Below are 14677 nucleotides of genomic sequence, written 5' to 3' on the forward strand. Positions count from 1 at the left end.
AGGCACAATGAAGCCATCAACTCTTCTTCACCAGCAGGAGGTAGTAAAGTCAAGGCCAGCGCGCACTTTCAAGCTGTGCCTGTTCCAACTCAAATGAGAACCTTAATGAACCTGAAATGGGAATACTTTACTACGCTCAGTCTTTTCATTCTATGAAGTGTTTAAAATACTCACATTTTTTTCTTTGGAAGTCACTGGGTTACACAATACGCACACAGTATTATTTGCTTCATATTAACATTTTATTTCTTTGGTATTATTCTTCTCACACTAGTTACATATAAACATGTTTTACGATGGTGGTACTTTGGTAACGTGTTAGTCGGTTTCTCAGTGTCAGGATGCAGGTGTGTCGTGAGATGATGCACAAGCCTGTGTCCGCTGGAGTTTGCTTTCATGGCACTCCGTTAATGCACATCCCCGAGCACCCAGACAGCATTGGCACTCTTTTGCTAACATGGAGGCACTTTTCAGATGTTGCTCATTGCCATTCAGTTACTGCTGGAAAACACACGCTGTTTTTCAAAACAGAAATTTGAACTTGACAAATCGTCTGACTGGTCTGCAGCCTTTCTACTTGATTCCTAGCGAGCCTGTAGACGACTCCAGCAGTTATGTAACTGTACATTATTACATTCGTACACCAACAAGGTGTTGACAAAAGTGCATATTTACAGAGCGCTAAAAAGGTCCAGGAAGAAGTAGAATATTTGCAGAGCATCACAGACAAGTTTAAAAGGCACAACACATTGGCAGATAAAACAATGACCAGTTTAAGGACTGTTACAGACTCGATAAAGGACATGATGTTATACAGTACTTTTGGCCAGTGGCGTACCAGTGTGGAGACATTTACAGCAACTCGGCCTATACATACGCCTTCCTCATCAGGATGCCATACAAAAAGATCCACGTATTCTTAAAGCCTATGGTGATTAAGGAATGATGAGTGTTTTAAAAGCTACAACATGTCAAATGTGTATTAATAACAATAAAAAAAAAAGGTGTTCCCTTCCTTCTCAGTTGGTCTGATAAGATATCTACTTTCACGGTGTCTGAATTATCACTTCATACTGATATACAAGTGAAATGGCAGCTGATTAAATGTATATAAAAAATAAGAATTAATAGGACAATGGCAACAAAACACTTCTGGTCAGAGGAGATTTTTTTAACAAGCAGATGGGACATCAATCCACAGGCGCAAATTGAAATTTGCAAGACTTCTTTTATGTTTTGACATGAAGTCTTCATCAGGAAATTGTATCTTAAACAGAAGTTTATCCAGTTTCCAAGAAAAGGTATATTATAGTATTCAGGGAACCATCACAACTAACATTGTTTCCTTTGGAGAGTCCTTAAGGATCCCTTCTCTCAGGATCACTATACAAGTCAGTATACCTGCAGCAGTCACATCTCAAAGTGACGGTAGATGCTCTCCACGTAGCTCAGGACCCTTTGCCAATCAGGACCTCCTGCTCTCAGCATCTCCTCTACCGTCTATGGAGCAAAGATATCAAATACCTTCATGAGCTCAACAATCCACCTTGCATCTGTCAAAGAAACGACAGATGAGGCTTTGCTGTAAAATGATTTGTTTCAATTAGAAAAGACACCAAGGCATACCAGGGTTTGTGCAATCCCAACAGTCTCTCCTGTTTTGAATGCCAGGCTGAGATTGTCCCTCTACGAAGCAAAGAACGAATCGATAAGCTCAACCCCGTAAATCACTTGTATTGGTCCCGTGTCGGGAACGGTTTCCTACCTTGTTCTCTGGAGTGAGCGTTGTGTAAGGGATGTGTGAGGGGAGGTAGGTGTGGTACACGGCACAGAAGGCGAGACCGTCGGCCCAGCTGCTGCTGAAGTTGGTGATGTCGATATTCTGCAGGGAGGGAAAAGACAGAAAAGATTACGGTAACACAAGAGAAGACATTGTTTGTACATGTTGCCCACTTAATCATGTCCAGGATCACCTTGTAGCCGTGTGTTCGGCTCTGACACCAACGGAGCAGAGAGTTTCTCTTTGAGCCTCCATGGCGACGCAGCAGCAGGTTGAAACCATTCTGGGACCTGACAACAACAACAACAACAACAACAACAACAACAACAACAACAACAACAAGGTGAAAGGCTGAGGAGCTTTTTGGTTTGAACACTACAGGAGCAGGTTTTCCTGTCCATTAGTCTCACACAGGAAGCAGCAATTGGGCCGCTCTCTTGGGTGAAATGGTTTGTCGGCGTGCGAGAGGATGTGTGACAACTCACTTGGTGGGAGGCAGCTCCGTGAGGGTAGAGTTGTACTTGTTTAGAGACTCCTCACGTTTTCCTGTAAAGACAGGCAGCGGTGGAAGGAGGGCGGTTTAGCGACTCCACCCTTCAACATGCTAACGTACATTTTCTGCATGTTTAAAGCAGCTTTGATTGATTTTCGACCACTTGGTGGCAGCAGAACAAGCTGTAAGGTTGACGTTCAGTGTCTGAAGAACGATAGCATTCAAATTAATTGATTGAAATTAATGCATCTCCTTCCTCTAAGACATTTGTAAATATCTTAAATCCTACATTGTTCACATGTTTTTTCTCCACTGACTTTGTTAGCATGCATATATATATATATATATATATATATATATATATATATATATATATATATATATATATATATATATATATATTTAGTTTACAGCTAAACATAGTCCCCATTTCTCTCAGACAAGAAGTGTAAAGTTAAAATGGAAATACTCAAGCAAAGTACCGCAGTACTAAGCGCAAAGTAAATGTCCAAAATTGTTTACAAGAGCACAAAGTGCTTCACAGATCTAGCCTTTCAAAGTACACCAGATTGATGAATTTCATTTTCAAAATGTACAAAATGTTCTTCTCAAGCCCTCACCCACCACAGCCTTACAAAGTCTTGTTGGAAACAATTAATATTATTGTTATTATGTACAGCAGCTCATTGTGCAGTCAGCAGTGTGATGAGCCTGACGTATTTAGGTCGCCGAAGTGAAAATGAAAAATAAAAAACCACACCTGTGTCGGCGCTTGACCGGCTGTCTTGCCAATCCAGACTTCTTCGGCCAGAGTTCTATAAAACAGACAAGATTCATCCAAATTGAGTCAAAATTCAGCAAGCCATGGCGTACGGAAGGATCCTCCTCAAGATAAAGTGTCTCACCTTGTTTGTAGGGCCACCAGTTGAGGCGGTGTGGGGCTGGGAAGTTCCATTCTGCATGGTGGGGGAGCCTGAGGGGGCAGGCAACCTGGATAGGCTTCTGTAACGGTACAATACACAGTTAGGAGAACAGCCCAGATAGACCAAACCAACTATCTTTAATGGCATTGTTTTATAAGACAGGTGTCCCACTTCGCTCCAGCTGGAGATAAAGCTGTTCAAATGGTCCTCAAGTGGCCCCAAGAACGCCTGTGGGTTGAGCAGTTGTGCAACACAGTCAAACAAAACAACTATCACAGTCCTGACCAAATTTGGTGATTGTTATTTATTTGCCACTGCTACGTCAGAGACCAAAAATGTGATTTGGGCTTAGTTTAGAGTAGCTGACTGTCAGAACAAATGTAAGTGCCACACAAAATGATGCTTTAGTGTGTTCCTCTGTATTCCCCAAAAAGTCAGACAAAGGTCAAACGGATTACCTCACCTTGACCTCTCTGAGGTTAACGTCCTTCGCGTCTCGCTGGATCGCACCTCCTCTCCGCTCCTATCCTTATTGGTCACGTTTCTCAGGTAATGCTTGGTCACACCTTTACAGTCTGCTCTGGCATCCTCGCTCACGACGTTGTTCGTCGATTCATTCTGACTCCCACTCTCCATTCCTTCTCGCCCCAGCCTGTACAGCCCCCTCTCCCTGCCCCTTTGGGTCCCTTCTTTGCTCTCGGAGCTGTTGGTTGCTTCTCCATTGGGCCTTTCTGGCTCCTGACATGGAGCCTGGGCCAGAGTAGCCAGTCTCTGCCTGTTCTGCTTTAACTCCCCTCTCAGGGTTACCAGTTGCATATTAGCCTCCTTCTGTCTCTGCTGGGAAGCAGCCAGCTCCCTCTCCACGTCTTTGTGCGCCGCTCGGAGCGCAGTCATCTCTTCTTCTGCCTCGGCTCTCAGGCGGTCTGCCACCGACACCGCCACCTGTAGGTCAGCCTGAAACTGCAGCCATTCCCCCCGCTCCGTCTCGAAGGGAAAGAATAGGAGCGTTTATGTGAAGAACATTGCATTTCCAACTGACCGATGACGCTTTCTATGAGCACAGACTGACATTTGTGGTTCCTAAAAGATGAGGTAGATGTAGATGGTCGCCTAAACCAATCAACTCATATGAACATCCAGAAGCAGACATTGTTCCTTATTCAGATTTACTTCTGGGTCCAAATCACTTTTTAAAAAGACATTTTGTTTTGATCACAGTACAAACAGGCAACTGCAAATCATTTTTTACAATCACTAAATAACAAAGCACAGAAAATGATTACACTTTTTAAACTGAAATGACTGCCAAAACAAACATAGCTGAACTCTCAGCGGACAATGACAATAATCAAATGAACAATCAAATTCACCATTTGACCCTCATTAGGGGACAAGGTTAAACTGAACTGAGCGACAAGCTTCAGCAAGCAGAGAGGATGGGAGCTGGCAAGTCCACTCTAATGAGGCATAACTGAATTGTGAGCCAAAAGGTTATGCTCATGTCATCTAAAACATCGACAGGATTATGTTCTCAGCTTTTAGAGAAAAAGACACGGGCAGGAAAAAAAAAAGATTTCAGAAAAATCAACCTTGTTCCGGGGAAAGAAGTATTGCGCGCCGTAATATTTGCATTCTGGGTGAGCTACTCGTGAGAAAAATCTGTTTGAAAAAATATATTGACATACAAATTAAATCGCGCAAAAGCCCAAACAAAAAGCCCTTGGTGTGTAAAGGCCATTACTCTAACGCGGGCTGAGTTTTCTTTCTTCAGACGTATTATTGCCTGAGACGTGCAGAAACACTGCCCCACACATCTCAGAACCAATGAAGCCAGATGGCAAAAGATACCAGGACATTAAAAGAAATGTGAAGCAACCATCATCACGAAAAGAGGGAAGGGATTGAGAAAGAAAGAAAGAAAAAAGAAAAAAAAGGAAAAAGTGATTAAAATCAGGCACAGATTTAATACTGTTAAAACTGTGGAGACATGAAGAGAGACGTGAGGGAGTGCGGAGGAGCGCAGCGGTTGGGAAGGTCGGTAATTAGATGAAGAATGGATGGATATGTGGAGGAGGAGGCAATATCTGAGCCAAGTCTGACCGGTGACTCAAGACCACAGCTGGACTCGATTACACTGCACGCACATACATACACACACATATCATATTATCCTCTTCTCTCCCACACATACGCCTCCCATATTCTCTTACCAAACTGTTCAGTTTTCTCTCTCACACACACACACACACACACACACACACACACCTCTACACGTTTTCTCTCACACACACACACATCTACACAGGGGTAAGCTGGAGCCTCCCTGGACACGCATGTCAAATGAATAGGAGCATCGTGGTCCATGTTTGCAGAACTTCTATATTAAGTAATACACCCATTTGGACTTGAAGGAGCTTGTCTGCACAGAGTCTTCGTTATCTGGACATGACTCCAACTGGAGCATGTCTATTGAAGGAAACAGGAAGGAGTGCTCATCAGGGTCACACTGAGATAAGGGTGTAGATTGTCAGACACAAGCACACACTCGTACTCCCTCAAGAGCTGACCTAGTGCCCCACTGCTAGACCAGATATGGTATCCAACACACACACACACACACACACACAAACACACACACAATGCACATCTGAGTTTCTGACAATTCCTGGAAAGGGTCCAGCACACTTGGAGATTGTGTCAGCGCGTGCATGCGTGTGCATGTGTGTGTGTGTTCTAACCATCTGTCCCTAGTTCACCTCCACACCCAGTCGTTCTGTTACATACTTGGGGAAACATCCCAGCTCCGTAATGGCTCCTCTCTGTAGCTTTCCAATGCCTGTGGTGTGCATTTAAAAAAAGTGGGTGATTACGCCGTTACAGCTATTAAGGGACATTTCATTTCCTCTATATCAGTCACACACACGCTCACAAAACGGGCAAATTCCCCCCTCCTGGCACATGAAAATAGCCTGGTAGCGCCTTCAAGCTGCATATCTAAATGTCCGCAGACATCAGAGAAAGGGGTCCCATGTCACAGCCATTTACTCATCGCTGCAAATTGGACACGGCACGCACACAATCCCCCCCCCCCCCCCTCCTCCAATCCCCCCCAAACACACTAAATCTTAATTCTACACGTGAACAATCTCCGTGGCCTCCGGATACCGGGCCTTTTCTGAGTTCCTGGAGCAGCCTAGCGAGGAGGGAAAGAGAGCAGAGGCAACCAGGAGATCATTCCTGTAAATCTCCGGCAGCGCTCACCTGGAACTGATTCCAAAGCAGCAAAGCAGGACTTTGTGATCGACTAAATCTCCAGGGGGGGAGGGAACACAACTTTGACCCCCCCCCCTCACACACACTACCCAGACATGAACGAGTGTTTTCATTTTTGTTGGTTAAGACAATTGAAGACTGGTGGTGCACATAAGCACAGACAGATGGCACATCGCGTAATACCCTTCGTAGTTCGATGCACATTGGGTAATCATGTGCTTTCAGTTTAAATCCAGTACAGCAGGAAAACATTATGGCTGCGGACAGACAGAGAAAGACAGGAGCGTTTGGGAACAAAGGGATGAAGACTGAAGAAGAGGTGCGGAGGAAAGGCTTAGCTGACAGAGTGGGACTGGAAGAATAATGACTTCTTAAATTAAACAGGGAAAAAAAAGGACGTCAGAGCTAAAGCCATAAAGGCCGAAGCAACTTGGGGTCAGATGAAAAGATGGGTGGAAGGCAAGGAAAAGACTTAAGAGGTGAGGAAGCGAGATAGAGGGGGGGGGGGAGAGAAGAGAGCGGAAGGAAGGGATGAGATAGAGAGGAGCAGCAATAGTTGAAGGGTAATTGTTTTGGGTTCTTGTGCTCAGGGAGGAGTGGTCAGTTCCCAGTCGCAGACAGAATCAGGGAATGAAGGAACACAGCGAGGGAGGGAGGAGGGAGACTTCAGTACAAAGCTTGAAAAACAATCGCACCAGCCAAGACTTTCAATGCATCTGAGAGAGAGTTTGAGAGTCTTCTGTCTCACGTGGAGCGCACACACAAAAACACATGGCAGGTCAGTCACTGCGCGAACCCCCGCCCCCCCCCCCCTGATCTCGTCACACAGCACAAAACAAGTTTTGTCTCCTGAACAGCCGAATGTGAACCCCTCCTCCGCACTGCACTCCCCTTCTTCTGCTCGCCACAGAAAGGCTCCCAGGACAGCAGAGCAGACCGAGAGGGTTCATAAAAGTTGAGCTTTGCAGGCTTATATTGCCCTACCGAGGGCCCATGTAAACAGAGGGTTGGATTGCCCCCGATTTCTAATTCACGGCTACCTCTCAGTGGCAGACCACAGTCTCTCTGAGGTTCAGCTGGCCGGTGCAAGGCTGATATTTCCAGGTCCCTCACAGGGATGTTGGAAAGAGGAAGGAAAAACAGGGATTGAATATCAAATAGGGAAAGAGCTGACGAGGAAGTGGGGGGTGGAGGAGTACATGACACTTGGTTGCAGTATAACAATTAAAACAATTCAAAAAAGTAGAAGTAGTAAAAGTGAGGACAGTCACAGGGGGGAGGAAGGAGGAGAAAAGAGATGGGGTTTGACGGAGGCGGTTCCACTGTAAGGTTCCAGCTGTTGTAATCTGTGGCAGATTTAGAGGAAGCTGGGAGCCTCTGGTTACAATCCTCATAAGGGAGGGTCAAGAAATTGGAACAAACGACGCACAGGAAATTACCGCAGCATATCACTACGCTCATAAGAGCATGGAACGCCCGAGCAATAGGACTGAAGAATGCTTACAGAATTTACATTCCTATCGTGCATGGTTTCTTCATTTTTTTGCTTTGGGTTTGGAACCCAATAGTGGCTCAATACGAAATAGTGGCAAAAAGTGGCAAAAATAAGGAAGGAAACAGGTGTCCTGCTAACATTTCAAACGTAGCCACACCCATATGCAACTATCCAGGATCAACTCTACAATTAAAAACGACAAAATAAAACTTTGACAGATGACAATCTCAAAGATTTTCCTCTTCTGGGCCTCTCAGGAGAAGCAGAGGACAGGAAGAGGCCCATTAGCAACGCTGCAGCTCCCAGAGGGGCCCAGTCTCAGGCCTATTGTGATAGAGGGGGGTGGAGGGTGGCAGGGCTTGTACTGCTGTCATCTCCTGGATGAAAGGTCACAAGCGCTACTCGGACTGATGTAGAATTGGAGTGCGTGGCTTCCTGTTTACATTGCTGTACTTATACACCGTATTGTGTTGGCAAAAAGGCTTTTTTCTCGTTTGAAAACTAGCACTAAAGATAGGAAAAGGTGGGAAACGCAAGACAAACTTTGAAAGGAAAACTGAAAAACTACAACTTTTAGATGACTGAGGCATTTTCTCTGACAAAGTGAGTCTTCAGTAAACACTTGATGGCTACATACATGACAGTAGTATTGGCAGTACGCTAATTAGCAGGACATGCTAACCTTCGTTAGCTCGATGTAGACCGCTTCAACGCAGAGAGACCAAAAACTATACAAGCATTAAGAGGCTATAATTGCTAAATGGACAACCGCTGCTCGGGGGAGGGGTTTAGTGAATGGCCATTATCATACCATGATCTTATTTAAAAACAAACTAAATTTCTAGGGCAACTCACCTGTAAAGTACTCTTCAAACTCTTCACTTCTGTCAGTAGACGCGTCAGTATCTCTGAGGGAAGGATACGGAAATGTCAGAAGACATCACATGCATATCAAATACAACCACCAAAAAATTAATGTCATGGAAATGGATTTACCCTTCTCAATGCAGGGAAATGTCAAGCCCACAATGAAATGAGGAGTTTTAGTGCTCAAACTAAAAATGTTCCAGACCTGAATATTATTAATCGTCAGAATATAAAGTATATTGTATTAGATCTTACCTGCAGTGTAGGTGGCCCCGTCCTGACTGGCAGTGATACCCAATGTTGACCTGCACTCCTCCAGCAGCTTCTCCAGCTCCTCCCCAGCTTCCTGAGCCGGCAGTAAAGACTGACTCAGACCACTGTCCCTTTCCCCCCAGTTCTGCCCAGAAGAGCTGCCCACCACAGGTGAGGCACTACACAGAGAAGAGGGGCTCGTTGTGGGGCTGCTGGACACAGTCTTCCCCTGGGAGGCCAGAGGTCGAGGGGTGGAAGTAGGCGGACCCCCATTCCTCCCCAAAGCGGCATGTCCTTTACCCACAGTACTTCCTGACTTGGGGTGCAGTGGGATAACTCCAGGGCCAAAGGTAAAGCTATTTGAACTGACTGGTGGAGGAGGCCTCCATTCAGGAGCGGCACTGGAAGTGCTCGGTTTGGTGCTTGGCTGTTCTTTCTTCCCACTGGATGCAAGGACTGGGACTGGAGGTGGCGATGAAACTGGTGCTCCGGGGGAAGGTTGAGGCGAGGTAGGGTGAAGGAGTTGGGGGACACCGGGGGGCATAGGAGTAGGCTCATCACTCTGTGGAGAAGCAGGAGGAGTGTGGAAACCATCCCCAAGGGCCCCTAAATGAATTCGGATGAAATAAGAAAAGCAAATGCATTTTAAAACCCCATCAAGAGATATACATATATTAAGGCTTTAGTGGTTTGTTAGTTGGGCCTAACTGTCACCATACAGTCACGGTCGCACAATCCACGACGTCACCCGGATGTGTCGATCACGGGGACGAGGCAAAAGCAACTCAGATTTTGTATTTACAAGAGCGGGAGGATTATGTCCATCTTTCAATGAAAATAAAAGAATACTTCTGCATTTGTTGTTTTATTTTCCCACTGTACAAACTTCGAAAAGCGGCATTCAAACCAAACCGTGACTTCTTTTTACCCCCAACATAAATTATATAGTTTATAATATGCTGTTAACAACACTTTGGCAGATATCATTGTTCTGGTAAAAGTGCCATTGCCTCATTTAAAATGACACTTACTCCTTCTCCCCTAATGGAAAAATCCATAGTGTATGGATATGCAAATATGTCTTATTTGGAAAGTCAAACACTAGGTCTCGTGTTTCACTGATCCAATGTCTATTCTAAGTGTATTTTGGCGTGTACGTTGCATACTGGACTGCGATTGGCTCCCAAAGTCCTGCTTGTTTTAAAATGAGGTTTACGGGACACGGAAACACTTTCCTCTTTCAGCAGATGAATGTAAAAGAGTGTCAAACCACATACATCATCTGCACAGTGAAGGTCAAACGTCCAAGTGAAGTAACAAGGCTTTAAAGTTATGAATAATAAAACACAACAAAACAGGATTGAAAGAACTGACTGAGAAACTAAAGACTGTAGAGAAAAAAAAACCCAGATGAGTGGTCACTGGTCTGGCATGTTGACACTGAACACACCATTCAGAGAGGTGACCAGGCCGGCAGACATCCAGGCCGGGCCCCTGAAGATGAATGCTTTAATACAGACATTCCTCTTGGGCCACTCATCCACAATGTTGTGTGCGACATTCATTCTTCAAATTCAGGAACACACACAGAGGACAAATGTCTCCCATACATAGACCAATTTGCAGCAGGCAGCCGCAAATACATTTCCAGAACTTGAAACAATAGCAATAACACAAGAGATTTCTACTCTTTTGGCTCAGCGCTGCTTCGCCCATAACAGCATGCCACTAATAATAACTTTAACAGCTATGGGAACCACTGGGCATCTTGTATCCTTCTTTTCTTTCCTCCTATTCCTTGTTTGGACAAAAACCTCACTGCTAGTAAAATTAAGTGTTTTTCCCTTTTCCGTGTGCCGTCAAACCAAATCATTGGGAAGGTGTGACAGGATTGTCTTTCTCATGCCACCTCTGCTTTTTGTTGGTCCAACCATGCGCACGGGTGGTAAATTGACTGTTTGAGTGTGCGTGTGTCAATTGAGGTCTGTCTGTGTCTGTGTGTCAGATAGCATTAGGCCCCCTATGATTAATCCTCTACCCTTGTGCCGAGCCGGGGAATTCTGCCGATTCATCACAGCTGGCCCGAACGAATCACATAGGGACGCCAGGAGAATGACCACTCACTGTGCAACACACAGGAGGGCTGCCAAGATTCCTGCTGCTGCTCGGCACACACACAAACACACTTCTCCTTTTGTTGTCTCCAATATCCTGATCGCTGCTTATCCACCCCTCTTTCGTACAGTCTCCCCCTGTGTGTGTGTGTGTTGACCTACCTGTGGGTCCATGGCCGTCCTTGCTGGAAAAGTTACCCATTCTGCACTGATGGGGCCCTGCAGGTGCTTGTTGCTCTTTCAGACCAAAGTGACCTACACACACACACACACACACACACACACACACACACACACACACACACACACACACACACACACACACACACACACACACACACACACACACACACACACACACACACACACACACACACACACACACACACACACACACACACACACACACACACACACACGCACACACACACGCACACACACACGATGGATGAAGTCATGCACTGCCAGCGTGCACCGTTATCCCGCAGGTAAATAATTCAGTGACCTCAGCTCTGCACTGAGGTCACCTTCAAGCCGTTACAGTTGATGGTGGAGTTCACGGGGGAACTCCGCACGTGACAACCGAAGCAACAAACAAACACGGTAACACATCCGACTGAAAACCGGCCACGAGAAATGAGCAACATCGAATCAACTAGCTAGGTAACTTCAAAGTTTGCGAAACTATTTCGATTTAAAAATGTCTCTAACGCCATCGACTCCAACGCGCTAACTGCCCGCTTTAAGCATCCAAGAGTTTGAAACTCGTGTTTAGAGAAGTAACCTCAACGTACTTTCAACTTCGTTGAAAAGGCGATGCCGCTGAGGTCGAAGAGCAATGAGAAGCGCATACCAACCCTTTGAAAGCGGAAACAAAAATGAAAATATAAAGCTAAACTCCCAAATCCTTTTGTTCGCGGTTTGGTTGAAACTCTTCGTGTCCGCACTGCCCAGCGCGTCCTCACGGAGGAGAGGAGAGGAGGGAAGGAAAGGAGAGGAGAGGAGAGGGGACTGGCGTTTCCTCCTTGCCGGAAACGAGACAAAACATCGATAGAAATACGCACACCGAACCAAAGAACGAAAACAACCACAACAACAACAGCAACAGCAACAGCAATAACGAGGACAACAACAACAACAAAACACACAACCCCTAATGGCCAAAAAGACATCGGTGACAGATGGCACTGTTGGATGTGTCCACTGGAGGGCGCCGTTGGACCGTGCCAGCAGCCACTTGTTGCCTCTGGGATGTTGTTGGGTGGCTCTTGACTTAATGTGAGGCTGACTCACGGCCCGTTGACCCACTGACCCATTCACTAACACAATACGAAGCCCCACATGTTTTTAAAACACTAAACGATTCAGATGTTCTCATATAATGTGTGGGGCCAAATCCTTTTGACTAAGATACGAGGAACCAAGTCTGTGAATGGTGATGATAACTTTTGATTGATGTTGGTGTTTCATATACTCTAACACTTAAATTGTCTCTTTTCTTGTCATCAGAAATGTGACACATCGTCTCATTTCAAAATAATCTGTAAGGATGGCATCGAATAGGCCGTTTAATCGTGACTCCATTGCGGGGGGTGGGGGGGGACAATATCAATAAATATATGTTCACAAATACAATTTATAAATAAACATAATTGTATATTGTTTACTTGATGAAGTCTAAGGCATCAATATCAGTATCCGCAACTGCTCTTTGGACAAACCACCACTTTACAATGACGTGATAGTGGATGCCAAGACATGAAGAATGAAGAAACGCTTTACCCTAATAACAGAGACGAGCCATCATGTGAAACACTGGAAGTTTGTGTATCTGAAGTCTAAAATCTACACAACTGAATGACTCAACTGTTGTAAAAGTTGTAAAATCAGCTTAATTACAGCAAAACAGCATGAATTGCACTTTGACTAAAAACACGTTTATTTGTTGTTACAAAAAGCACAACTTCATCACACGACACAGTACAAAAACAACCAGACACACAGGTGTGACTAAGTGCAACTGGGGCGCAGCGTGTTTGCCAAGTGCTTTTATTTCGTAAATCTCTTGAACGTCTTTTCATTAAATATTCATTGTATTGCTAACAGAACAAATCTCTTCGTTAATGGACACAGCTGAAGTCGAGTTTGTGGACCTTTGGAGATTAACACGAATGAGCACTGATGTGTGACACCCACACGACAAGCTAACAGATTTAATACTGTGCCTTCACACATTCCCTGTATTTTTATTCCAACAGCAAACAACGCTATCAGGTCATGATTTTTGCCGGTGCACCATCTTGGCGGTTCCCCCCTCATAAACTGTGCAACGCTGATTGAAACAGGAAGTTTGCTGCAGCGAGCAGGCACGCTCTCCCTCGCCCCCTGATTGAGATCAATAGGTTTCCACAGTGCTCTGTGCTCACTGCAGCAAAGAGAGAATCCATCAAACGCAGCAAGGTGCATTGCACAACCTCAAGCCCCCCCCCCGCCCACGTTGATTTCACACTTATGGCGGTGCAATACCTGAAAAATGTACGTCACAAGTGTATCCGATTGTGTGCATGTTAATTCATTTTTCTCTCATTAAGTGGAATATCCTGTAAGACCGCCACAACCCCGTTATGAAGTAGCTTATGTGTGTCGGTCTGTCTAGAGTGAGGCGACCTAATGTTTGTTCAGTGTCCGGTGCCAGTTAGAGCCATTAGCCCTTTTTTGTTGAGTGGATTACGACCATTCTGTTGGTGAGCTGCCGCGCTGGCCTTCTGGAGGGCCACGACTTGGGCTCTAAAAACTCACAACATGCCACAACTGGCCACTGGTCCAATCTGGCAGATGGACAAGGATGCCTCTTAAACAATGAAAAATGGATTACAAGGTCTGGCCGACGTAAAAACTCAACTTTCTCACCGTCCTCCCTTTTCACAACTCTCCATTATGTTGAGACGCTTCCTCCTCCTCCTTTTGTCCCCTGCTTATGGAGAAATAAAACTCGTCAAACTTTGATATGTGAAGGACTCAATTGCATTCGATAGCTTTTTGCACTGTAAATATTCTCAGTCAAATGAAGAGGCTGTACACATAGAGACAGTATGATCCCGTGCTATCCATAAGGCACCGCACGCATTCTCAACCACACTCAGTGTCTCGCCAAGTCCCTTTTCACTGCTACATTTTTGGTGTCAACATAAATAGAGACACCAATCCCATCATGAATAAATTCATGTACGGCAGTGGGACGACTGGTGGACACTGCAGGGGGAATGGTACAAAGTGGGGATGCACAGGGACTGTCTGCCTCTCACAGGTCCTCATCTCTAATACCAGATTAGGTGAGCCACGGGTGATTTTCCACCTGGGATTATCCCTCCCCAGAGGGCACAGGCTTATCCAGGAGGAATCGCCATTCTGCCGTGCCTGCCGGTGTCTCAGCGAGGTAAACTAGGATTCATGATCCAGTACTTGTGTGTTGTTTACATG

At 45.3% G+C, this 14677-nt stretch overlaps 1 protein-coding gene across 1 annotated transcript; it reads right to left on the minus strand.

Annotated features, from left to right (window-relative positions):
- On the minus strand, positions 1–12346 carry si:ch211-195o20.7 (cytospin-A). Its single transcript, XM_034525176.1, has 12 exons — positions 11992–12346; positions 11360–11452; positions 9087–9689; positions 8820–8872; positions 3660–4180; positions 3179–3275; positions 3034–3088; positions 2266–2326; positions 1974–2070; positions 1766–1882; positions 1627–1686; positions 1–1500 (listed from the first exon to the last, which is right to left on the minus strand). Exons 2-12 carry the CDS (start codon positions 11397–11399, stop codon positions 1411–1413), a joined length of 1794 nt encoding a protein of 597 aa, XP_034381067.1. The 5' UTR covers positions 11400–11452; positions 11992–12346; the 3' UTR covers positions 1–1410.
- Between the last annotated feature and the right edge of the window lie 2331 nt (positions 12347–14677).

This window comes from Cyclopterus lumpus, chromosome 22 (genome assembly GCF_009769545.1).
Source record: "Cyclopterus lumpus isolate fCycLum1 chromosome 22, fCycLum1.pri, whole genome shotgun sequence".
NCBI lineage: Eukaryota > Metazoa > Chordata > Actinopteri > Perciformes > Cyclopteridae > Cyclopterus > Cyclopterus lumpus.

Coding starts and splice junctions, on each gene's coding strand:
- si:ch211-195o20.7 (XM_034525176.1), bottom strand. CDS start 11,399: ATGGGTAACTTTTCCAGCAAGGACGGCCATGGACCCACAG. Junction 1,883..1,973: donor GCCGAACACACGGCTACAAG/GTGATCCTGGAC, acceptor CCCTCCCTGCAG/AATATCGACATCACCAACTT. Junction 1,687..1,765: donor CGCTCACTCCAGAGAACAAG/GTAGGAAACCGT, acceptor TTTGCTTCGTAG/AGGGACAATCTCAGCCTGGC.